Source organism: Anabrus simplex, chromosome 14 (assembly GCF_040414725.1).
Source record: "Anabrus simplex isolate iqAnaSimp1 chromosome 14, ASM4041472v1, whole genome shotgun sequence".
Classification (NCBI taxonomy): domain Eukaryota; kingdom Metazoa; phylum Arthropoda; class Insecta; order Orthoptera; family Tettigoniidae; genus Anabrus; species Anabrus simplex.
Window position 1 is genome coordinate 24,568,313 of NC_090278.1, and position 26,940 is coordinate 24,595,252.

General features: G+C 38.5%; 1 protein-coding gene across 5 annotated transcripts in view; it reads left to right on the forward strand.

The window, feature by feature from the left end:
* Positions 1-26,940, forward strand: part of NaPi-III (Na[+]-dependent inorganic phosphate cotransporter type III) — a 428,747-nt gene that overhangs the window by 348,013 nt on the left and 53,794 nt on the right. For all 5 annotated transcript variants that reach the window (XM_067158237.2, XM_067158240.2, XM_067158241.2 and 2 more), the window contains 2 exons: positions 11,464-11,646; positions 14,407-14,526. In XM_067158237.2, coding sequence (XP_067014338.2) covers positions 11,464-11,646; positions 14,407-14,526 — 303 coding nt within the window. The remainder of the gene's footprint in view (positions 1-11,463; positions 11,647-14,406; positions 14,527-26,940) is intronic.

Here is a 26,940-nt window from a genome sequence, read left to right on the forward strand (position 1 = left end):
AGTTTTAACCGAAAATCCCACCCCCAGCAACACCAGGAATCAAACCACGTTCGCCAGGATGACAGACAAGCAGCTAAGCCGCTACACCACCCTGTACCCCAATAACAACAATTGTGTATGTACTCTACGCATATATCGTCGCTGGACAAAGAAAAGCCTTAACTTCTTCGGAGTAAAGTTGACAGAAGCAGTCCAAAACTGAGCACTCGGCAATGGCCGGAGAACTGTTCCTGGCTTTTTCATTGCTTAACGATAGCCCAATTATTCGACTATTGCAGTCTTCTGTTCCCTTCTCAGGCAACGCAGCAATCCTTATCAGGACAAATGGAGAAACATGGGTTTCTCTTGAGTGGAATTACGAGGTTTTTCATTGCCTAGCAACATACGGGAGTATAATTCTTCTCTTTGCTTCTGAATTTGGCCAACTGTGGACCGCATGAAACTCATTGCTTTCTGACCAGTCTTCATTTTTTTCTCCTTCCAGAACTTCATTCGTTCACTCCCTATTTTTCTCTGCTCCTCAGATATTACAGATTTGGGCCTGTTATTTCGCTGCTGTTCATGGAATTTGTGGTCATCTACTAGAGTTCATAACTTCTTTCTGTTGAGGATCAATTCTGGTGATAATTTCTTCTGCGTCCTTCTTAACCTCCTCCACCCATTTCGTTGTCCTCCTCAATCCAATTATATATTTAAATGATCTTTTAGTCAAGCGGTTGCCATTCATTCTGACGAGATATCCGTAAAATTTCAGTCTTCGTTTTCGCATTGTGTCCATGATCTTCGGAATACTTGTAGAGATCCTCATTTCTCCTTTTCCTCCATGTCCCCCATCCGTCGTTTTCTGAGGTCCAAGAATTTTCCTCACAATTTTCCTTTCCTTCATTTCTTTCAGTTCCTCTTTTTTAAATTTAAGATAAGGCATTCTGAACCGTACAGCCCCTCTGGTTTTACAACAACGTTGTAGTGTTTAATTTTGGCTTTGCAGGATATTGCCCGTTTATTGTACCTGTTCTGTGTCAGTCAGTAGGCCAGTTCCAATTTTCTAGCTCTTTTCTTGTTTGCCTCCTTGTCTAGTCCATAGGGTTGGATCAGTTCTCCCAAATACTTAAACTTTTCTAATCTTTCCGCACCTCACTTCCATGCTTTTCTCTCCCTGATGTCGGTACTCCATGTACTTCGTCTTTTCGTAGGAGACTTTGAGACCTGTTTCTTCGCAGTGTTTTGAAGAAGCTCCAGCATCCTTTGAGCATCCTGTCTGTTTTGAGCTTAGAGAGCAAGATCATCAGCAAAAGCCAGACATTAATTTCCAAGTTTTGTCTCTTGCGCCCAAGATGAATTCCCTGTATGCCTTCTACTTTCAGAGAGATTTCCCAGGTTCTTATGACTTTCTTCAATACAATGTTAAACAGAATGGGTGATGATCCATCTCCTTGCCTGACTCCTGTCTGTATTTGGAATGGATCAGAGATTTCTCCAGCGAATTTAATTTTTGAGATAGGAGTATAATTATTAATGCAACTATTACAATTGTACTACAGTATATGCACTTCTGCTGAAAAAATGAAGTGAATGAGCGAATTTCGGAACAAAACAAAAATTTAAAAATTAGCAGTGCAACATAAGTATTTTTACATACCGGTACCTAGCCAATGGGAGGTCCATATTGACACGTGTTTTAGAATGAATAGTCTGTGTGGTACACAAACACAATCAAACAATATTTCGTTGAAAATGAGCAGTCTGAACTCTTTTCTGAACTGCTCACTAATAGCAAACTACGATAAATTTGCGTACACCTTTAGACGACCGCGCGTGCCGCTAGTGGTACGTGTATCACACTTTGATCACCTCTGCTCTAAGCCGTGCAGTGGTTCCCGAGATGAGCCCGCACGACTTCACATCAGGCGTGAGATTATCGTCCGAATCTTCTTATTTATTTTTTCAAGATACTGCTTTCATTTTAAATTTATTTTTACAGCTCGTTAGAAAATAAAGTATTTGAGAGTTCAAATTCAATCAAGCAACGCAAACATGTTTTGTACAAAAAACAAAATCGAGTGCATGTTGGTTTCACCGCACGTGAGACGCGTGTCATCGTGGAGCGGATTTGTTAAAGCGAACTTTTTGCCACGCAGGAATCACGTGTGAAGTTAAAGGAAGCCAAGTTTTTTTAAGCGTCTGGGATCTGCGCCAGCCATTACGCCTTGTCAGGAAATCCTGTAGTATTACATCAAAGGCAAAGGGTAGCAACACTGCCAAAGAAAACTTGCCTTTGTTTCGCGTTCAGAAAGTACTCTGTACTTTTGTGTGATATAGTAGTTCTTATCACTTTAGCTGGGAGTGGTGTGAAATATGGCGCCAAGCAGGCATTGCACTGTTATCTTCTTCTCAGTAGCGTTAAATGTGCAAGGCCTTTCACGGTACCCTCGTTCTTCGATGAGTTGGATCTGTTTCCCCTGGCATTAAGGTGCCATGTAGCATTCCAGGGCTGTGAAACAATAAGTCACCAGCTTCGGTAAGGGGTGATTGTGATGAGTACTGTTTTAAGTACAACTCGACAACCATCCTCTATTAATACTAATCAGAGGAAAAAATGGAAGGGGTCTGACACTTCGAAAAATGAAGATATCGGCCAAAGAAAGATAAGGCCCACGGAGGGCGTTAAAATGAGACTTCCGACCGTCGGGGTCGGAAAAGAGCAAGTTGACCTAGGGAGGTCGGATAGAACGGATGAAAGTGAGAAGCCTTGGCACAAGTGGAAGCAATGCCAAGACTGAGCTAAGGGCCCCTTTGTCGCAAACACATGCTCCTAAGTTAAGAGCCCCTGGGGCTCCTTTTAGCCGTCTCCTACGACAGGCTGGTGATACTGTGGTTGTTAACCGTCCTCACCCTCAGGGGATATTCATCGGTATCTGAAAAATGAAGCGTGTTAAGCTACAAAAAGATAAGTAATATTATTCATAATCTACACATCCTTGTAGATGTGGATATAATGTACATTCTCCTCAGAATGCAGTACTTCTCGTCAGGAGCAGGGGCACAAAAATATACAGACAGCAAAAAGTCCCCTGGTTTGATGGGTATAGCGGTGGGGGAGGGTTTTTTTACATAAAAATTGAAAAAAATTACAAAATGGTTCTGAAAGAATGTGGGTTTCCAAACCTGTTCCAATAATAACCATTCCTTGCTGCCGCTCACAACAATCAGCAAGACTTTTGAAGTAATTAGCCAGTGCTGAGAACACAGTAGACAGTGAAGATGCTATAACAAAGATATCCTCCTCCTAATAATAATAATAATAATAATAATAATAATAATAATAATAATAATAATAATAATAATAATGTCTTTACGTCCCACTAACGGCTTTTTCGGTTTTCGGAGACGCCGAGGTGCCGGAATTTAGTCCCGCAGGCGTTCTTTTACGTGTTAGTAAATCTACCGACACGAGGCTGACGTATTTGAGCACCTTCAAATACCACGACTGAGCCAGGATCGAACCTGCCAAATTGGGGTCAGAAGACTAGCGCCTAAACTGTCTGAGCCACTCAGCCGGGCCCTCCTTAACTAACTCCTGTTTATAACTCTCGGCAGTCAGTGTAGATAAGTAGGCCTACGATTGACGGTTGATTTGTAAATAGTAAATTATTTGGTCCTAGGAACGAGATTATTTCTTAATATTGTAAAGGTCAGCGTGTTTTTGGTTACTATAATTGGAATATGCATTTCTTGTGTGTGTGTGTGTGTGTGTGTGTGTGTGTGTGTGTGTGTGTGTGCACCATATAAGTTTAATTCCTTCGGATTTGAAAATTAAATTAACTTCTTTCTCTTATTATCGTCGTTGTTGTTCATTGTAATAAGATACAACCTTGTAGCTCTACTACGAAATAAACTTGTTACTTTCCGTATCAGGAAATGAGGGGCTTTTTTAATTATTGCGGGGGGGGGGGGTGTTAGTGCTGCTACTGTGCATACTAGGTCATTCTATGTTAAGGAAAGAGTATTGCTCTTATGGCAACAAGCTTGTCATATCGAACAGCTGTGTCCTACGCATCATGGGAAAACTGCGGCACATTTATTGGCGATACTAAGCATTTAATTTCAAACTGAAATGGGCGGTGGGGACAAAGCTCAACATTATTTTTTAGGAACTCGAGGGGACGGGGGTTTTAGACGGAGCTCAGTTTGATTCTCACGGAACTCAGTACTTAAGTTCAAAATAGAAGGAGGAATAAAATAAGCTGCCAGTTATTTGTAGGAACTCAAGGGGACTGGGGTTTTAATGGGGGCTCATGGTTTTCACAGCATAACGGGAAAATGGCGGTAAACACATTTGTGAAACTCGACATTTGACTTCAAGACAAAAAGGAGAAAGAAATATTAGAACATTAGAATACACGCGCATAAATGACTTCTCTTCAACAGTGTTAAGCTGCCTGCGATTTACCGCGTAGCGGAGCTACTCGAAAGGTAGATGAAGGAAGACAACAAAGCGATGGCTGTTCCCGCCATTGCGGTTCCTCCCTGTGAATGTGTTTACAAAATAGAAAATATTAAGTAGTTACTTTAATCTTTCATGGACCAAAAAAAGCATCGTTCTTTTTCTTTCTTTAATAATACAGTATATACAGTAAATTTTTATTATAACATTCCTTAATTACGAGGAATTATGGATGTTTAAGAGGGGGTGTGTTCACTCCCTGTAGGTCCATAAAAGCAATGCTGTTCGTTTAAGATAGAATGATCTTGTTTTGCTAGCTGCTTTACGTCGCATCGGCACAGGTATGTCTTATGGCGACGATGGGATAGGGAAGGGCTAGGAGTGGGAAGGAAGCGGCCGTGGCAGCCCCAGTATTTGCCTGGTGTGAAAATGGGGAAACTACGGAAAACCATCTTCAGGGCTGCCGACAGTGGGGTTCGAACCCACTATCTCCCGAATACTGGATACTGGCCGCACTTAAGCGACTGCAGCTATCGAGCTCGGTTGGAATGATCTTATAGATAGAACTGCACAGTTACATTGAGTGAGTGACACTGTCAGACTGACGAATGCGCGGGCGAGAGGGAGAATCATACCTTAGTGTCCTAGACCCTGGCAAAAATATTCCCCTGCTACCCTTCCCCACAACACAAGTTACACGTTGCTGCGCAAGTCTCCACTACTTGCTGTGGCGCTGTACGAATCTGTTAGCCGCAATGAATGACATTTTGTGCACATTTCCACGAAGTATTTTCAATAATATTAAAGACATTAAAGGAAGGGATTAGCTGATAAGACAAGAGTTTGAACACTTCGAGTTTTTAATAATTCCTAGTTTCAGGTGGCTAAAATAGCATAAAAATGTAATTTTCTCTCCACAAAGTGAGGGGAGTGATTGCTCTCCCTCGCCCCCTCCCCTTAATCGCCGTCACTGTTCAGGAGGATGCCATTTTCATTGGAGTCGATTCTTGCGGGATAACTATTAGGCAAAACTGATGAAATGATAAATAAAAGCTAATAGAGATGTGTGCAATTCTTTACTGCGATAAGTCGAAAGATTCAGTGATGAGTATAAAACGTCACGAAAAACCATAAAAATTAGGAATTTAACTTGACACGGTTAATAGAAATTATTTTGTAACGCCCGCGTGACCGAGAAGGATAAGGGTAAGAAGCTACCAAGAATGTCTTATCTTTATAGGCACACGTAAACTTTGTATCTCATAACTCAGAAGAAGCTTTTTTGCGACTAGATGATCGATATGCCCTTTGGTAACTCCTAAAAAAATGTTACCAAATGTCACTGTTCGCAAACTTTCGTACGCGTTGCAAATCACTTATCTGACGGCCTTCGCTCTTGCCGCCTGCTAGTTATGAATATAAAATATTGTTTCGAGTTGTTGAATGATGCTGTTTATAAGCTGTTGATTCCAAGTTAGTTTATGGTTACGTCACGAACTGTGTGTGTAAGCCTAAGTAAACCAGCACTATTTTAAACTTAACGCTTCGTGCTTTAGCGGGAGATCCATCCATTTGTTAGCAGCGCGTTTCATGAGAGCTTGAAATGTTTTCCTTAGCAGTTTTTTCTTGACTGCGCGTTGGACCTTTACCATTGAAAAGAATGTGTAAGAAATATGGATAGCGTTATCACTGATAGCTTGTAAAGTTCTGGAGAGATGTTCAAAATGAGATTTTCCTTCCTTTTTTGTAACTAGCTCAAGTACGGTATAATAATAATAATAATAATAATAATAATAATAATAATACGAACCTACTACGCTGGCGGAGCAGGGGGAGAGGTGACCTCCTACATGGCGCGACCCAGGTGGCGGATAGGGAGGTACTAACCAACTTACCGGCGGACTTGAGGGAAATAAAATACCTCTCGCGGACCAAACACAACACCCCCTGTGAGTGGGGGACGCAGACGAAGAATACGCCCACGGTATCCCCTGCCTGCCGTAAAGAGGCGACTAAAAGGGGCGACCAAGGGATGATTGTATGAGAACCACGAAACTACTTGTGATTAGTACCACCACGCGGGGAACACCATGGGTCGCTTTTACTTGCGCGTAGTACCATTATGTTAGGTACCAACTAGGTTTGTGATTAGTAGCACGCAGGAACACCGTGCGGCCAGTCCCCTCACTTAAGAGTGCACTGTCGGCTTTTAGTACCTGGGATTAGTACCACTATATGAGCGGATACCGTGGGTGAGTGACACCATGGTTCTGGCTTGCCTATGATTAGTACCCACTATATGAGGAATACCACGGGATAATACAAGGCCCTGTGGTTAGTCCACTTATGTGATGAACACCATAAGTTTGCGTTGCCTGTAATATATTACTATATTAAAATATGTCTGTAATACATGTGCGAATTTCCTTACCTGTGAGTAGTACCAAAATGTGTGGAATACCGCGAGTCTATGCTACTTTTGATTAGTACCGCACCATGACAAATACCATGGTTCTACTTTCCTAGCGATAAGTGCTGTTATGAGGGGCCGACTTGGATTTTGGACCCCTTTAGACTGCAAGCGTCATCGATTCAGTATTGTGCTTTAGAACCAGTGCCTTGGTCAGTAATTCTATTGTTTTACGTGAGTTTCTGTGAATGTAATGCACAGCGGGTCGGATCCACTGATTGTTTTAAATTCATATCCATCCATCCATTCATTCTTCGCCCTCACGTTTTGTATTCTGGTCAGTGGAGGGTTTTCGACTTTTAATTTGTCGTTACCTTTCTTCTCATTTCGTACCATTCGGGGCCGATTGCCTAGATGTTGGCCTCTTTAAACTACAAGCATCATCATCATCAATAATAATAGTAATAATAATAAAAAACCTTATCATTGATGAGAGCTAGCATATGGGGAACACCTCCAGATAACACGTTCATGTGCAGCCTGTCCGGTTCCTTGGCTGAATGGTCAGCGTGTGGTCTTCTCTTCCGAGGTCGCAGAGTTCGATTCCCGATCGGGTCGGAGATTTTAGCCTTAAATGGTTAATTCCACTGGCTCGGACACCGGATGTTGAACTGTCCCCAGCATCCCTACAAACGACAGAACGCTCTCCTTGCCTTTTGTGTCGACAGCAGCGTTGCAGGCGATGGAAAGCATACACGACCTGCCTGTTCACGTGTGATTCAGTGAGAGTTGTAATTCATTTCTGTTTGTCGTGCCTAAAATAAGTCTTATGCCAAATAAACGATAGTGATCGCCTTATCAACGAGCTCTTAATAAGAGGTGACGCGTGTTCCAATGCATTTACTCGGTAAAGCCTACTTTTTGCGCCCCTCACTATATTGGCAAGATCGTATTTGTGTGTTGTAATCGGTAATAGGATTTTTGAAGGGCGGCAGAAAGTCTATTCGACACTCCGTGTCGTTAGATGTTGGCATGTAAAAGATTTCTGGAGTCACATTTGGTGTTTACCCGACAAAATTAGTTACAACTCTGTCATAGACGCCCAAGAGAGATTCGGTTTACTCTTGTCGTCTATAGTACACCTGGAGTAAAACGGAATCTCGAAATTGAGAGCAGACAGCCAAATGGCGTCAAATTAAAATGTCTGCAGATGTTAGTTAAGGCCATTTTATTTATTTATTTATTTATTTATTTATTTATTTATTTATTTATTTATTTATTTAGTTAATGCAACAGGAATGCATCTTTGATCATAATGAACACTTGACACTTCAGAACAGTTTAAAAAAATGTGTGGCTTAGAGGTTCAGAAATATTTGAAGAAATAATCAATCTCCACTGGTCTACATTTAGGTCTGTCGTCCAGGTGACATTCCCTATTTGTGTACCTTAATCTTTTCTTAGGCGATTTCAAAGAAGTGGGAAATTTATCGAATATCTCCGTTGGTAAATGATTCCAATCTCTAATTCCTCTTAATGTCAACTAATATTTGTCCCAATTTGTCCACTTGAATTCTGGTTTCTCGTATCTTTCATAATTCGTTCAAGCCTATTACTATATTAAAATGTATTTAGAGTGAACTTGTGTAGATTTACAAGGAACAACTAAAATTATTGTATCATTGATATTGCTATGTAATATTGATAACATGACTTCGATATGTACCAATATGAGCTACGGCGACACTACCGCTTCTACTTAATGCACCAGTTGGCTTATCCTCTTTGCCACTTGGCATCCTTATGTTTCCCTGCTTTGTTTGTGAATTGATTTTGTTTGCAAGTTGATTTTGCTTACATGCAGCTTTTGTTGACGTTATTTCTTGACTTGAAGTCACACAAAATGCATAGATACTAAAGTTCTCCTAAATATGGAGGAAAGTACTGATGATAGGAACCATTGGAATGTATATCTGATGAAAGCTCATTTACCATTAAGAGTTAATTTAAACTGCTCTTACTCATGTCAAGAAGTTTTAGAATATGTAATCTTTAACTTCCAGCTGCTACTAAAAATGTAAACAAATATAATTTGGGGTTTGTCTGATGCATCCTGGTGCAAAAATGGCGTCAAATTAAAATGTCTGCAGATGTTAGTTAAGGCCATATTATTTATTTATTTATTTATTTATTTATTTATTTATTTATTTATTGTTCATTGTTAATGTTCTCACCCTCTCCCTTCCATTTATAGTGTATCAAATCACTCATTTAAGCTCATTAACTCCTCTGAGGTCCATGTCACGAAGGGCATCCAGTCGTAAAAACTCTCGGAGATCAATCTCACTTCATACCTGACCGCGTAGGTAAATGGGATAAGGGGAGTTCTTTTATGTGCCAGTAAATCTACAGGCACGAAGTTGACATATTTGACCACCTTCAAATACCAGCGAACAGAGTTAGGATGGAACCAGCCAAGTTGGGGTGAGAAGGCCAGTGTTGTATGTCCGTCGCTCCCTTCTCGATCCGCCAGCCAGCTACACGCGTGCCAGTGTGTTATTCTTCGAGCCTCGACACGCAGCTCTCAGTGCGCGTGCCTGGAACGTCGTGTGTGCTATAAAAAGAAGCTCCTAGTCTGTCCAGACACCCATTGACCCCGGTGTCCAGCTCCAGAATACACCCTACGTCGAGCACGGAGGCTACTCCTCTTGAAAATGTGCTTCGGCCAGGTGGACTGAATTTCTGGCAGTAAGAGGTCTCACCTCGGGTCACCGCTCCTCTTGCCTATTCCGCTGTCCATGCCCAGTCTTACCATTATATGCCACTATCATTCCCTAGCTAATGCAAGCTCCCATTATCAACTTAGTTTTGCTAAGTAGGAACTCTTCAGTCATTGAACTTACGTTAATGAACTCAAGACACTTCAACAAGGAAGGACTCTCTGAGATATTTACGTCAGTGCTTCTGATAGTTTTCGACTATCAAGAACTTTTCATGTCACAAGGACTATCTTTCCGAAATAGTAGTGAACGTGAATACTCCAACGTGTATATAGTGTACAAAGACACTCTTTTTCCAAATTCATAGTTCAATTTGCTTCGAGATAACTTTCAGTTTTGTTAGTATAAATATTGTAATTTTACATGTGAAGTAAATAAAGAAGTTGTGTTTTTGTAAACCCAACCTTGTTTACAACAGCCAGCACCTCAACTGCTTGAGTCACAGCCCAGCGGTATTTTTGTTAAGAATGAAGCCATACCTTCAAGTGTCGCCTTGGTTAACGTAACTTAAAGTATTCAGTCTGTTGAACACACTCAAGTTCAGAATATAATATGTAACACTATAACATATCCATAAAAAGTACACACTGTTAAACAAAGAACTTGTAAAAGTTCAGAAACATTTCTTTAATTTACTAAAGGACTAATACATTCGTTGATAGCATCACCAATTCATAATCATTGACTAGTTTATGCAACGTAAACAGTATTATACATATATGCACAAGCTATAAAGTTATTTGATAGAATCTCAGGAGGTTCTTGTAGAATGAAACATGTCAATCTTTGTTTAACAGTGTGTATTTTTTACAGATATCTTATAGTGTTACATATTCTATTTTGAACTTGGGTGTTTCACACACTGGAAAGCTTTTAAGTTGGATGTATTTTTAACAAAACAAAGTAACAAAATTGGCTACACTCTGTAACATGTATTTATCTTTTTCCTTTTCATTACTGGCACCCAGTGTTGCCAGGTATACAAATAAATTATCTGTAGATTTTACGTAAAAATTTTTGGAGTTTCTCGAGCACTGAAGTGTCATAATATAACTAAATTAAAGAATGCAATAGTCGTGTGAAGTTATTATGAGAAAAATATACAAATTCAGTTACCCGTACTGTCTGGCCACTCTATTTTTCTTCATTTCTTTCTCCCTCTTTTCCTGCAGATTTAGTTACTCATCAGATATAGAAATTGTGTACCAATTTTGAAGTTGTAGCAGGATGCAGATTTTGTATTCTATATGCGGGTCGGGGATTCCCCTTCGAATGATGCAGTCAAGTCTGCGTTTTGAGTTCAATAAGAGGGGAGAGATTCGTAATTTCATCCTAAAATGAATGAGGGGAAGTTCCTAATGAGTGGTGTTATCTTAAAACGTCATGCAGTGAGATGAGGATAGTTTTTCATCACAAATATATTCTATTAATCATCATTATTCATTTTCCTTAAATTTGGATTAGAAGAAATTTTGGGAGATGTTTGTCTATTCAGGTTTTCTGGTGTGTTGAAAAAATCGGGAGATCTCCTGAAATTTTGGGAGACCTGGCAACACCAGGGTCTGCTGCATTTATTTATCAATTAAGAGGTGTTAAAAGTACTTGGTTTAATTATGTAAAAAGCACTTTGTTGATAAATAGTGGATTAATCAGTTAATTCTCCAGTATATTCACAATACAGCGAATGCAGTTCAATCTGAAGTTGTAGAAATAGAATTATAGAAAGTGTCACGTGAATTACCTAGTGATGGAGCCAGTAGAGAACCTTCAGTTCTCTCTTCTAGTTTATATACTGGTGGTTGTTACAAGTGTGGTGTTTGTTTTTACAGTGGCATCTTGGTTCATCTCTCCTGTGTTGTCTGGCGTGATGTCTGTCGTGTTGTACATGCTGATCCGGCGCTTCATCCTGCGTGCAGAGGAGCCACTCAAACCTGGTCTACGATCACTGCCTTTCTTCTATGGCATCACTGTGCTTATCAACGTTTTCTCTGTGGTCCACGAGGGACCTTCCAGTAAGTTCAAAGATTTGTGATACTAAACTTTATTATAAATATTATAATAATATTTATAGATCCACCTGTTCAATACAATCCACTATTTCATGTGGTTAAAATTTATACATAATATTTAAGTCATAGGTACATGTTTCACCCTTTTTATGGGCATCATCAGCTTATATCAATCTTAAAATTATTGGATGTGGGATCTTTCTAATCTTATAAACTATAGAATAAAATGTTGAACAATGACCTCATAAAATGTTATACTGTAACTTCTAAAATGATGACAATGCACAGAAAGTATGTTAAAAATACTGTAAATTAACAGTTTTGAAGATAACGTGGTTAATCTTGAATATTTGAGTGTTTAAAACGAAAATGGATCCTCTTCTTATACACAATTTAGGACTATGACGGCCTTGAGTGTGAAAGCACAATCACCCAAGGGGAATATTTATTCAGCACCCATAACATGAGGTCAAGATAGTAAAATCAATGTCAAATATTTAAAATAGAAGTGTGAACGTATCAAGTGTGTTAAAATATATACGGTCGATTTATCAGAAAGTCGCAGAAAGGAGATAGGACTTTTTGTAGGAGACGTTGCTAGTGATAAAATGTTGAGGTGTCAAAGCTAGCTTAATCAGTTAATTCTCCAGTATATTCACAATACAGCGAATGCAGCTCAATCTGAAGTTGCATTCCTTGTAAACTTTCTTATATCAAAAATAAACTTAGGACTGTATTTTCAATGGGTTATCACTAGGCCCAAGATTTTTAGGCAGTGAAATGTAATGGCGTATGGCATTTAGTGCCGGGAGTGTCCGAGGACATGTTCGGCTCGCCAGATGCAGGTCTTTTGATTTGACACCCGTAGGTGACCTGCGTGTCATGATGAGGATGAAATGATGATGAAGACTACACATACACCCAGCCCCCGTGCCAGCGAAATTAACCAATTAAGGTTAAAATTCCCGACCCTGCCGGGAATCGAACCCGGGACCCCTGTGATCAAAGGCCAGCACGCTAACCATTTAGCCATGGAGGCCGACTTTTAGGCAGTAATAGGCTAGAATACAAACTAATTTGGTTATTAGGAAGTGTGATCAAGCCTGCTATTCCGTAATGAGAGAGATTAACATAAATTCTAGGGGTTTTGATGAGTGGTACACCTAATGTTTATGCAACTCTCATAGCATAACCATTGTGCAGGCTAGAGTATACTTGTTAATCACTTTAGTAAGCTTGCATTCTAACCTATTCATTATCATACTCCTCCTTTCTCCTTATCCAGCTCGTACTGGGTTGAGATATTTATGGCATTTCTCCATCTTCCTCTCTCCTTCCACCATTCTCCTTCTGTAATTTTGTCCCAGTCCAGGTATTTTCTTCTGGCACATATCTTTATTAAATTGATCAATTATGCCTAAAAATGTGGGCTCTAGATTATCTTATAAGTTGCAAGAAAGAACAGTAAAATTTTGTCTGAAGTATATAATCATTTAATCATAAATCATGGTGCACCACACTGCTTGAAGGGAAACTGGAAGGAAAGAGTAGAAAAGGACGACTAAGAGCAGGGTTCTTTGATGGCATCAAAGGGCGACATCCATATCAACTAATCAAGCAGCTGGCTCAAGATAGGTTGTTGGACGAGGACAGTCATGCTACCCACCAACCATCAGGTTGAGGGGGGGAGAGAGAGAGAGAGAGAGAAATATACCATAGCTTCCTTATTATTATTATTATTATTATTATTATTATTATTATTATTATTATTATCTGGGCAAATTGGCCGTGCAGATAGGGGCGCGCAGCTGTGAGCTTACATCCGGGGGAGATAGTGGGTTCGAATCCCACTTTCAGCAGCCCTGAAGATGGTTTTCCGTGGTTTCCCATTTTCACACCAGGCAAATGCTGGGGCTGTACCTTAATTAAGGCCATGGCCGCTTCCTTCCCATTCCTAGTCCTTTCCTGTCCCATCGTCGCCATAAGACCTACCTGTGTCGGTGCTACATAAAGCAAAAAAAAAAATTATTTCTCCATAGACTCCACAGCTAATAAAGCACAGTATCATATGTTTCACATAACTTGAGTGAATCCAAAGAGAACTGTAACATAACCTTCAATCTGTTGGAGAAAGACTGTTGTACACAGCCATGAAGCTTGAATGCTGTATGTCAGCATCATGAGTATTGCATAGTTTCAATAGTATGTATGTCAAGCTTATAATATACAGGCACGGTGGAATAGCAGTCATTCTCTTCTCCAAATTCGCAGTGTTGCAAGCGCAGCAATTCAAAGGCTAATGTAACGGGAAGGGTATAAACAAGTTTGGGAATACAATAATCAGGTATAAGAAGCAGAAAGGAGAATATGACCATACAAAGCAATGATCCCAATGACAGGGCAGTGTAGATAGAACAAGAACAGAAATCTGAGATAAAGAAAACTTAGTTTATTTTAAAAGTTGCTTTACATCGCACCAACACAGATCTGGCGATGATGATATAGGGCAGGACTAAGATTGGAAAGGAAGCGTCTGTGGTCTTAATGAAGGTACAGCCACAGCATTTGTCTGGTGTGAAAATGGGAAACCACGGAAAACCATCTTCAGGGCTTCCTACTATGGAGATCTAATCCACTATCTCTCGAATGCGTGCTTACAGCTGTGCGCCCCTAACTCGCTCGGTATTTTGTTTGACAACCTCTGACTGCAGAAAATAGAAGGTTTTTCTTTGTTCTCTTCTAGAGTATTCCCTTTTGTTTCAGTGTTGTACTTCCATTACATTCCATGGTGGGGAGCAATCATAATCAGTTTGAGCATTGGTGTCATCGTCATGCTAGTGGTTCAGTTCTTCCTGGTACCTTACCAGAGGAAGAAGATTGTTGGTAAGTCTGCAAGAGAAATTACCTTAGAGAGAAATGTGCATGATATTATGATATAGTAGTTGTATATGTGAATATAGTGCTATTAGTATGGATATAGTGGTAGTAAACTGTTTAGCATTTAGATAAGGTTGAGTTATTACTTACTTTAAAGGGCTGAATAGTAATTTTATTTAGAAATTTACGATTGTAAAGTTAAATTTCATAAATTTTTGGAATTCCATGGACAAATGTTATGGATATACTTGTCCATGGAATGTTATCATTTTGCATTAAATGTTTCATTGAATTATATACATAATTGCCATTAATTTTCATAATATTGTTTAAAGAATAAGAAACTTATTTAATTTCATTTTCATTTGTTTCCATTCCAAGTTGGCATTGACACAAATCAGTACAAATTCCTACCTTTCTGTATCCAACTGCTTGTTTATTTGCAATTTGATCCTTCAGAGCAAATGATCCTCTCCTGCAAGGAAGGGGTACACGAATGGAAAATGATAACTAACTCTCTTTAGAAAATCATATTTATTATAATAGAATTTTTGTGCACAGTAGTGTGTGGATGCTTAATTAGGAATGTATTTCAGACTTGTAAATGTTCACATTAGAAAACTTATAACTGTTTAGGGCTAACAGATGTGGAACTGAGACTTGCCATATGGGATACTGATGAAATAGGAAATGTTCCACAAATCCAGAATTTTTTGTTTAAACATTCATCAGGGGAAGATTCTGCAGCTTACTGTATTACAACACTGTAGCCAAATGAATAGCTGTTGTTTTTCATATGGACATTACAAGTGTTGGATATGAGCACCGTGTGGGACAAGACTGATGTCTAGATGTCGATTTCTTCCCAGACGTGTCCCCTCAGTTATCCTCTCCTGTGCACCAAAGATGCTGTTCTTCAAATCATCCAGTTGTGGTAACGGCAGATCATACACAACAACCTTCACATATCCCCAAAGTCAGGTGATCACAGATGTGTCTATAGCATTGGCGAAAAGTGATTTCTGGCTCAGATGATCCAGCGTCCTGGTAGGGTAGTGTTTCCGAGGCACAAGCATTCAGTGGATTGGAACTGTTGCACCAAACATCATAGGCAGTTCCTATGTGGTGGGCATTTGTTAAATTGTTTTCGAAAGTGTGTCTGCACTGTTACAACAGCCCCTGTTCTTGCAAATCCTGTCATAACAGAATGCTGCGAGGTCGCCATTTTATACTGAACTTAAACATCATCATCATAGGCACCTCTGGCGGCAAGTACGTAAACTACACAGAACATACAAACACCAAGCTATCATTGCATACGATTGCAGATAGTGTGAATCAGTTCAATAAAGAATTAATCAACATTAGTTGTGTACCAAACTTTTGAATAACCCTGTACATATTCAGCTGTCTACTAGCTGCCTCTGTGGATCATTGGTCGTGTCGGCCTCCGGATCCCAAGATAGCGTATTCAAACCCGGCAGAGGTAGCCGGATTTTTGAAAGGTGGAAAAAAAGTCCATTCCACACTCCTTGTCGTACGATGTCGCTATGAAAAAGATCTCTGGTGACACATTTAGTGTTTAACCGACAAAATTCATTAAATCTCAGCCATAGACACCCAAAAGAGTTTCGGTTTACTTGGTCTGCCATCTGGTGGGCCTAGAGTAAAACAGAACGTCAATTGACGAGCAGACAGCCAGATGGTGTCAAATTGAAATGTCTGCACATGGTAGCTGAGGCCATACTATTATTATTATTATTATTATTATTATTATTATTATTATTATTATTATTATTATTATTATTATTATTATTATTATTATTATTTATTTGACTACTGAGTAAAAATTCTGGATCTCTGGGATGTTTTCTTGTAGGTATTTCATAAGGATAGTCTTGCCAAGTTTGTCACTGCTCTCCAGGTTTTCCCAAGCTGTTGAAGTGCTGAAATGAGTTGTATATTAAAGGTTTTTATGTGGAATGGGAAATAATAGATAGTCAAGCATTTATAAGTCTGTACCAATCACAAATGTGTTTTAATATTTGGTTGTGGTGTATACTTTTGATCCCAAGCCATGTTTGTGCTTCATAATTGTGTTTATACAGTTATGTCCTGTTTTTTCCTTCGTGGTCATGTATAATCTCTTCTTTGTTGTTTTGTATATGACTCTGTCTTGTAATTGAGCTAGACTGTACATTCTCTCTTGTCTTAGAGATATTTACAGTTATCATATATCCATGATTTAATTATTGTACTTGAAGTGCTATTGTGGTGATTTTGATTTAGGTTGTATAACAGCTTTTTAGAAATAGGAATTTAGTACTGTATTGAAGGATTCTTACAAAGCAGCTGAGCTACCCTGGACTTCATAGAGAATATTTATTGAATTTCTTGTTGTCTGAAATAAATATTGATGGTAAGTTGATTGGCCATGTTCCTTAGACTAGTAACTCTTCTGGAGAGACTAAAACAGTCCTGCTTGTTGTTATCTTACGTTTATTTTTCACGTTTGTAAATAAGGTAATTATCTCTTTTAGATATGTCAACAATTAAATATTGACTTTATTAGGACAGTAAATTAGTTCTTTAGTTCTAGATGTAAATGTAACTAATGAAACATTCTGTGTTTAGACTAGTCCATAGTTTTTCCTAGTAGGTGGTGGGTTTCCTTATATGATGCCATACAGGGTGTATCTGTGATGTTGCAAACTTTCACGGATGTTGGAGGACAGCAAATGGATCAATTTTGGATAAGGAATCAAATTCTGGAAACTATTGAATCAAAAGTTAAGCAAAATTCTGATCGTTTATGTCCGTTTACCTGCACAAGTTTCACAAGCTGCTCCCTTTACAACAAATATTCCAAATGGTGCCCCCCCCTGCGTCAATGCAAAGTTCTGTGTTACCCGTTTGAATATCCCCGGTGTTGTTCAAACTGTTAAGAACGGACGTTGAACAACTTGGATTATTAATAACGTTTGACTCGGTACATTTTTGGACTATGGTTCCTTATCTCAAACTGATCCAGTTGCTGTCCTCCATTATCGCTGAAAATTTGCAACATCATCACAGATACACCCTGTATAGTTTTCTTGAATGTTAGAATCTTCTTTATTGTTAATTCAAGGTGACACATCACATCCTCTTAGGGCTTGCATTAAGAATGGTATAAATTTAAGTAGAGAAGTAGGGATAGAAGACAACAAAATGAGAGTATTGTGGTATTTCACGGATGTTAAAAGTGAACATAATGCTGCAAATAATCTGAATACCAAGAACTACTTTCCTGTAAAAAATAAAATATACTGTTTTTTTTTTTTTTGCATGGCTAAAGCAACACTTAGAAATACCCCTGAGGGAATAAAAAATACTACAATCATTCAAGGAATAACATTCTATAATGGCATAGTAGATCAAGTTGCAAACTTTTAAACTTTTCTGGCTCTTCTGCTTTATGCAATATATCTGTTGTGGAAATTCCAGCTTCTCACCAAAATCAGTGTTTTCCATTTTTGATAAGACAAATTAAAATACATTAATAGTTATTAGTCATTTACAAGCTTCCTCCATGGACCAGCGATAGTGCCGGTCTCCAGATCCCAAGTACCTGGCGCATGTAAAAGATCTTAAACTCAGCCATGGTGATCTGCGTCTCTGCGATCTGGTTGAATAAAAGAGAACATCAAAACCGACATGCTGGCAGTTTAGATAGCACCAAATTAAAGTAATTACACATGGTAGCTGAGGCCATATTAATATTATTATTTAATAATTTACAAACAAATTGTTTTAGTAACGGTTTATAAAATGTGTAAGAGAAAATGTTGTAAATACACAAGGGCAGTGTCCCTGTTTTATGCACCTTATTTACAGGTTGTGTTTCAATTATGTTTTAGTATTCTTTATTATGGCGACTGATGTATCTAGGGTTACCGCATATCAGCTTTGTGAACATGTCCGCTTTTTGGTCGCAAAAATAGCCATCTGCATACATGTTCGGATATCTTCTAATTTGTCTAAATTTTTCATGTTCGTATTAGACTTCATTTTTGTTTTGTACAGAGGACGGGTGGCATTCAACATTCTTCCTGTATCGGGCATTGGCTGAAGGCCATTGGAGTTGACATCAAATTTTAATTTTAATAGTTTGATGTTCTTAGTTTTGAGATGTGACACACCGTATAATCTCGAATACCATCCGCCACCGAATAAGACCCACACCCTTATTTTGAAAGAACAAAATTTTAAAAAAATGTGTAGTCAAAATGATTTACAATCTTTACTAACACACATCAAATGATTAGAAAATACAAATAAAAGTAAACAAACATTTCCAGAACGATATGAGAGTTCATTCATCATCATCAGTACCAACTTCGGAACTTTCATCACCATCACCTTCCCACAAAATGTCATCGCTGTCATCCATAGCATTAGCTCTTTCGTATGAGGTTTCTAGGGATACGATTCCATGCCGTCAAAATCCACGAACACAGCAGTTGAACTTCCAGGTGCTGAATGCGACCAGTTGACGTCGGTGTGTGATTATCAGCTGCCACCCATTCAATTTCTGGAAACTGTACACTCAGTCCACAGAAAGCTCTATGATCACCACAACATGTTAATAGCACATTTTTCTTCTTTTTCCAATCACAAATACACAACTCGTCAATATCGTATTTCCTACCGGCGGCACGATTTTCAATAGTTTTGGCTTCCCAAACTACTTTCAGTTTCTCACTCACAGTAAAAGATCACAAACGCTTTATGGAATTCATGTTGATACTCCGAGAACGTGCGAGACTGGCGCCAAGCACGGAAGTAGCGTATACTGAGAGCGGCGAGAGCATTGTTGCCAAGCTGAGCTGGCGGTGATGCCCGATTTACGCGCATTCGGAAATAAAAATTTCCGAAAATTTTAAATAAGACCCGCTCCCAATTTTGGAAGTGATATTTTCGAGAAGAAAAAAAAACGGTGCTGGTGGTATTCGAGATTATATGGTAATTTCACTGAGTTAAACCCAGATAAATTTTGTGACTATATTGATCTTTAAAAGAGTGGAGAACTGTATGCAGAAATTGTGAAGTTAGCTCGGTTCCTTTTTGGAATACCAGGCCCCGGTGCCGGTCTTGAGTGGCCTGTTTTCTCAAATACAAGTGCAGTGGCCAAAGAAAAGAAATAGACTTGCCAGTGATTCTTTGAAAGGACTTGGTTTAGCGAAATACAATTTCGGAAAATTTACATTCTAACATGTTTTGACTGTTTATATCGTCGTCATTTCTTCGCTCCAGCAAGCCGGGTGTGGTTGTGTAAGAGATTGTTTATATAGCAACAAGAAATGTGTTTAAAGAAAATTAGGTGTGGAGTTCATTGATGAGGGAAACTTGTCATCATTTTCAGATTTCAGAATATGATAACCTTACTCGATCCAATCACCACGGTAAAAAATACTGAAATGTATTTGAAATGTTCACAACCTATACATAGAAGAATGAAAGGGTTCAATAAGGACAAAGGGCACAAGTTAGTTTAGCTGATCTTGAAAGATTCAACTCTTGGGATTGCTTTTTTAAATATTTTGTTTCTTCCCCCTATTCATACAATAGAAAATTACATCAATTGTTTGTCAAAAGAAAGTGCAGTAAGCTTGTGACCTATAGGTATCTCTTAGATATAAATCTTAGCCTTTTTATATCCCCTAGCAGTATAAAACCATCTCAAAGGTTTTAGATATCCTGTGACGTTCCCATTATTATTCCTTCTGCTAGAAAACAATCTCAAATTTCTTGACAGTTGTTGCCATATAGCCATTGGAATGCAAATATTGACTTAGCAATTATGTTTTGTAAAATCATTTAACTTGATGTAAGATCATTTAAATGTGCTTACAACTAGAGCCCTGCGCGGATATACAAAATGTTCTCTGCACCCACATCCCCAAATGGTTATCCGTAGATATAGTTAATATTTAACCCGGGCCGATGCCCTAGATATTAGGCCCCTCTAAACAAGCAAGCAAGCAAATATTTAACTAGAGTATATTACACCCAAGGTATTCAAACAGATCTGTTAACATAATACAATAGGCCTGACAGCTGCCACCAGAACCCCTACAGTCACAGGTTCATGAGAGACTTTCTCTTGCAACAACTACCGATGTATTGACCTTTGTTGCCTACTTCCATTAATTGCGGGCAGAAGCCAGTTAGGCTTAAGTCAGATTTATGGCTTTATGTTCTCAAGGCTCTTAAATATCCATTCTCACATACCACTGTCAAGGTTCGCGTAACCACAAGCAAAGATAAGAGTATACCTGAGTGAAAATCAATAAACGTGATTATTTATGAAAATTATCTGCACTGCCATACAGTTTGTATCCGCCAAGACACTAACTTAGCAGATATCCGCATCTGTGCACAGCTCTAGTTACAACTTGTTGAACTTCCCTTAGCTATATAGTTATTTGTTCCCAAATACAGGCATTTTATCTTCTTGGCTACGCATAGATTGTGTCATGCATGATGTACATGAACCTCAATGGTTTCAAAACATTTCTCTTGCCATTACCTTTTGTTTTCACAGAGATTTTTGGCAAATTCTTTACTTCAGTTACAATGAGCTGTTGTGTCCTAGCACGTATCAGACGGCCTGAACAAGGGTGGTCAGACCTAAGAGGATTTAACAGATACAGACATACTCTGGTCTCATCGAAGCATTAGATTGTTTGATGGACAGTTGTTTGATACTAGACTTCTTAAGGATATCAAAGATGTCTGAAGGCTGTCTTTCTATCTTTTTCAGCACTATTACCACAACACTGTTTTCATAATTACTCTATTCCACAATTACTAGACACTGGATGCAATGGAATCTTTTTGGAGGTTAATGTAGACTGTTGACAGAAGAGATTCTCGTTTATGCTAGCAGATGATGTCTCGGGAAAAACGGCAGAATTTGACAATTTAAAATAGTGACAGTATTTATGTCCCGACTAGGTAGAATAGGAAGAAACTTCAGTGAATAACAGATCTCAAAGCAGTACGTTTGTCAGGGAGTGTTCTTAACCAGAATATTGAGGCAGGGGATAAAGTGAAGGTGTGCAAATGTGTCCAAATTGCTTGTAGGTTGGCAAACATTCTAATTCATTAGAATTTTTTTTTGAATTGGTTGAATTGGTTCGATTCTTGACCAGGACAGGGACTTTTATCTGAATCAAGGTCCACGCAGCCTACATGAAAACAATTTGAGAAGCTACCCGATGGTGAGATAGCGGGCCCCATTTTAGAAAATCAAGAATAACTGCCGAAGGATTCATAACATTGACCTCGCATTACTTCGTAATCTGCAGGCCTTCCAGCTGAACAGCAGTCCCTTGGTAGGGCAAGGCCCATTACGGTTGTAGTGCCATAGAGCGAGGTGAATTAGTAAAAATATGAGGTAACTGGATAAAAGACTATGTATGCGAGTAATCTGCGCACCCTGATGTTAGGAGAATCGTAACAAAATGTCTTAATTTATGAGAGATTAATTCAATGTGTTTTTAAACAAGTCCCCATAACTTTCGCTCTAATAATATCCTTCAGATTCTCCCTTCCTCTTTACAGTATCATCAAGAGGCATTTCAACATAGATTGATCTGCATTGTCAGTTTGTGAAAGTTTGTATGAATACTCCCTACACAAAATTATTCACCATTGAGGGATACTAGTTTCCCTCTGGAAGCCTAATCCATTGAGACTAAGAAGTCTTCAGCCCTGGCTAGCTTTGAAGCCCATGATGCTTCGTTCCCCAACTATGGCTAAAGTTTTTAGCTGGTGCATTTCATGTGTAACTGTATATCCATGTTGCCTCTTCATTTGTACAGTATTTTCGATGTCCAGTTGCTTCACTTTTTGGCCACTAAGCATCTGGCGATTACTCGCTCACAAAAAACACACACACACACACTTTTTTTTTTGTAGTCAAGTGTTTTTTTGTTGCAAATACAGTTTTTGTTAATGTATGATGTACATTCTTTTCACTGTGAGATTTTTAAGTGTTATATGCACCTTCAGCAATGAAAAGCTTTTATTTAGCTGTGAAACACGTCATTAAATGGTTTTACTTTGGGTTGATTTAACGATTCTACACTTAAATGTTTGTCGATGTCAGGCTTTTCCTTCCCGTTACGTTAAGTTCTACTGCCACATAACTTATTTGAATGAATCGGCATGGAACAGCGGCATTTAGTAATAAATTATATTCGTTGGTGGAATTAGCTGCAACTTTGTGTACGTTTTTCTCTGGCAAGGAGTGAGGGCTTTATAGAGTATAGTTTTACATTTCTTTATAAGTGATCCAATCAAGTGTTTAGTTAAAGAAGGTTATGAGCGTTGCTTAAAAATATTTCTTACTCTAAAATTTTGAACTATCGTTTTATTTTTGTTACAAAAATATTATCTAATAGTGGAAAGAGTACTACTGTATTTGGAATTGTAGACATGTCTGCCAGGCATTAAAACTATCAGTCAGCATTAGTTATTGTGTCCAATCCAAATAATTCTGCTAGAATTTTTGAGACCTCATATGTTTTATGTCCCCTGTAGGGCTGGAGGGATTGAGGAGGTTAACCCTTAAATGCACAGTATTGCATATGTGTAAAGGAAACTTTACTTGCTTCTTATATCTTCTTTACGATTTTACAGGTGTGCAATTACTTCTGAAGTGTGGCAATAGCTACAGTAATCGTACAGTTTTGCATATACCGGTACATAAAACATTCAAAACTCAACATTTTACTGATCCAAATAAATTTAAAAATATTTACTTTGACATAAATATTTTAAAAATAGTTTTCTGATAACAATGTATTACTTTCGGAATGAAAAACCATATTATTTGAAAGAACTAATAAATCGCGCATTTAAGGGTTAAGAACTCCATTTCGGTGATGAAGAAAGATGAACTGTAAACACACTTTAAGTTTCCTTCCTTGTCTTGTTGTCATGTTGAGAGTATTTGTAATCCCGGTATAATCCCAAATAAAGCGTGCACTTGCTTCTTTCGGTGCCAACTTTTGCAAGAAATAGGAGCGGAATCTTTGCGTGTGTACGGTATTTTACCACAAACTTGTGAACTGACCAATTGTGCTGTGTAGCTATTCTTGAGACTTGCAATATGGCTGTGAATTTGTTGCAAGAAGATAGATTGTAGTCTTTTTTAGATTAGTACTGTAATATTGGTTGTGATGTGGAGCTTGTTTACTTCTCCTGGGTATTTTAATTTCCTCTCTTAGCCTGACAATATTCTATTCTTAAATTATATTATTTCATTGCTCACTAGAATGTGGTAGTTATGAGACTCTCCCTCATACTGCATCTTAAGTTTTTTTTAGCTCTACATTTGTATAACACAGGTCTGTATTGCATATGATTTGTATTTCCTGTTAAGAAATGTCCCATTTTACCCAAAATTTTACCTAAATCTGTGTATTTTCATTTAACTTTAATGTGTTCCTGCCTTAGGAGTAGTGGCATCTCCCAACCACTAGCACATGTTCTTGAGGACTGATACATCTTATAGTATGCATGTATTGGGGTGTAACTAAATGTGATTATATGGGAAATTAGTTGGCATTGGGGGCACTGCTTCATATCATATTTTTGTTTGTTTTGAAACACGAGGACCATTATTTTTTACCTAGAGCCTTATTGTGATTTAGTGTACGGCAATGACAATACAAGGCAACATAAACTTTGGAAATAAGCATTACTAGATACCTGGCCCAGCTGTCCTTACAGTTGACAGTCAAGGTTTTTTACTGTACTTGAGGATAAAGTCTTGTCTATTTTTTGGATAAGATCTGATTTGGCATTGAAAGACGGTGTGGTGGATAGTCTGCTTATCCACATCACAGGCATTGGATTGCTTCACGCCCCATGTAACTGCCGAGGCAGCACAGCGCCCACGGTTCATTTGTACTGTATGTAGGCTGGTCCATACTGATATAAACTTCATGTTTTGATCCTATTGAATTGTGATCACAATAACAAAAATGATGTCAAATGGTCCACCTTTTTAATACTACTGTATATTACTTATTTGTTTAGTCAAGGAACTAGTTTTGGCCTTGGCTGGCCATCATCAGCCATAATACAAATCTGTACAAACACATCTAATAACTAAAACAAGTGTACAGACATACAAATGACGTTAAAAGGTATTAAAGGCATCTAGAGATACTGAAATGAACATTGTACAGAACACTTAAATATGGAATTAAAATAGGGCTGTTAAGTGAGAACTAAAATCTTTGGATGCATTGCATCTTGTTAAAAAATAATGTTTCATTAATGCATCCCATTACTTTCTTGAGTAATTGCCTTGAAAACACTAAAAGGTTCCTCTATTGGAAGTTGTCAAATGGTTGAGTCAAGGACGGCACACGAAAATGTCTAAATAGCTGGCACATTTTTAGGTTACAGCTGGTAGAGAAATAATACTCACAATTTATACGGTGTCCACGATGTTAACCTTTTGTTACAGCAAGTGGTGCGTGGCCTACTGTTGTGTGCCTCATTCTATTGGAGAGGAATACTGGAGATGTAGTATGTTGCTGCTTGGCAGGATGCCAGTCTAGAGTTGCCTTTCTGGACCATGTGGCGTGATCTGTCCCTTAAGCGGCAGTACAGAGGTGGCGAACAATAATAGCAGGGAGCGTTAAGCAAAGTTGTTACGCAGTGTTAAGCTATAGAGTAGGTACGCTAGGTCATATACTTGCTTCCACACTCAAAGTAGTGGCAGCGAGCTTACTCGGACTGTTGATTCAGACTCCTATTTTAATTTGTTAACAATCTGTCCAGTGTAGCATCCACATATATAGGATGGTTTGATGAGGAACTTTTAGATATAACTTTCCTCTCAGATACTAATTGCTTCGATCGGCTGGTGAAAGCGAAGAGCTGGGCCATCCTCCCCTTTAGGAGCTGTGGGCGATAGGCTAATGGGATCTGAACTACATCTATCGATGGTATTCTGAACTACATCTATAGGTGGTATTCCATCAAATGGTCTGAGAACTAGACACTGTGATTACAGTTGGTATAACACCACCCATTACCATTTGTTCAGTACTTGCTACATGCCTCCAAAGATAGCATGCTGAGAGTGGAAGAATTTGAGATTTATTGGCTCTTCTCAAAGTGAAGACTGCAGCTGCCGTCCTTATTTGCCTGTGCTATGCTAAACTCAACTTTGCATCTAAAAGATCTGGCTAAGTGTGAGAATGTTTCAGTATAATTTGATAGTGCTTTAAAGAGTGATTTATGGAGAGCTAACATGTTGAAGAAACTGATCCTTAACTGCAAAACAAGGAGTAAGATTAGTTGAAGTGGATCAGCAGAATATAAAAGTGTGCTGTTCTCTTCTCGATCTTGTACTTATTATAAGAGTCCATTTATTCCATTTCTAAAAATTGTCCATCAGTTTGAGATACGGTACTAAACTTTGATTGGTTTACTTGTCCTTGCTAAGTTGTTGAACTAAATATGAAGATTCCTCTTCACTCCTTAGAGGAAAGTGTCCTGGAACTTTTCTCTTCACAGTACTCATTTACACGCCCAGTGGATTCTGGAAAGCAAATTAGTTTTTAATCGTAAGTCTCCTCCAGGACTTCAAATTATTGCAGCTTAGTTGACCATAGCCAGTTGGCAGCATGTAGGCTTTTGGTCTTTGTGAGACAGGAGCTTGCATAATCCCACTTAGTAGTAGCGTTATGAATAGTGGAACCTTTACGTGGCGCCCTGACTGGAATTGGCCTTATCCTGTAAGGGACTGTAAGGCAGATAGCCAATGGGATAGTGTGAGGGAAGTGATAAAAAAATTAAAGTAGGGATCACAGTCTGCTGTAGCATATTTGACTGAGGAACAACTGTGAGTTATTGTGGAAAAACAAAAAAATTACAGCAGTATGCAGTTTCCTATTGTCAATTAACAAAAACTAATCCCGGTATATTTCAGTAACCATCATGCATCTGTTCTGTGAAGGGCCATTTTTCATCATTTTTATTATCAGTAGTAGTGTCTGTGTCCTGATTCCAAGGTTGCCAAATTCAAACCCACTTATTTGTATTAGTATCATTTACAGTGTTAATATTTAATCTCTTAAATTTTCTGTAACATTTAAATGAAACGCATCCTATTTCATACTAATTGTTACATTTTTATCACAAGCATCGAAGTTTGCAGTTTTATCTTGGAGGATTTTATACTCCCTGTCAGTTCCTTGTGATAACTGTGGATAATAAATCACATTGCTAAATTAATTATACAAATGACGTTCCTATGTACCGTTGACATCTTGCAAGGTAAGTAACTCCTTTGAAACAAAATACCAAACCTCAGCATCTCCCAAAAGTTCTTTCGTAAATAACGATGTA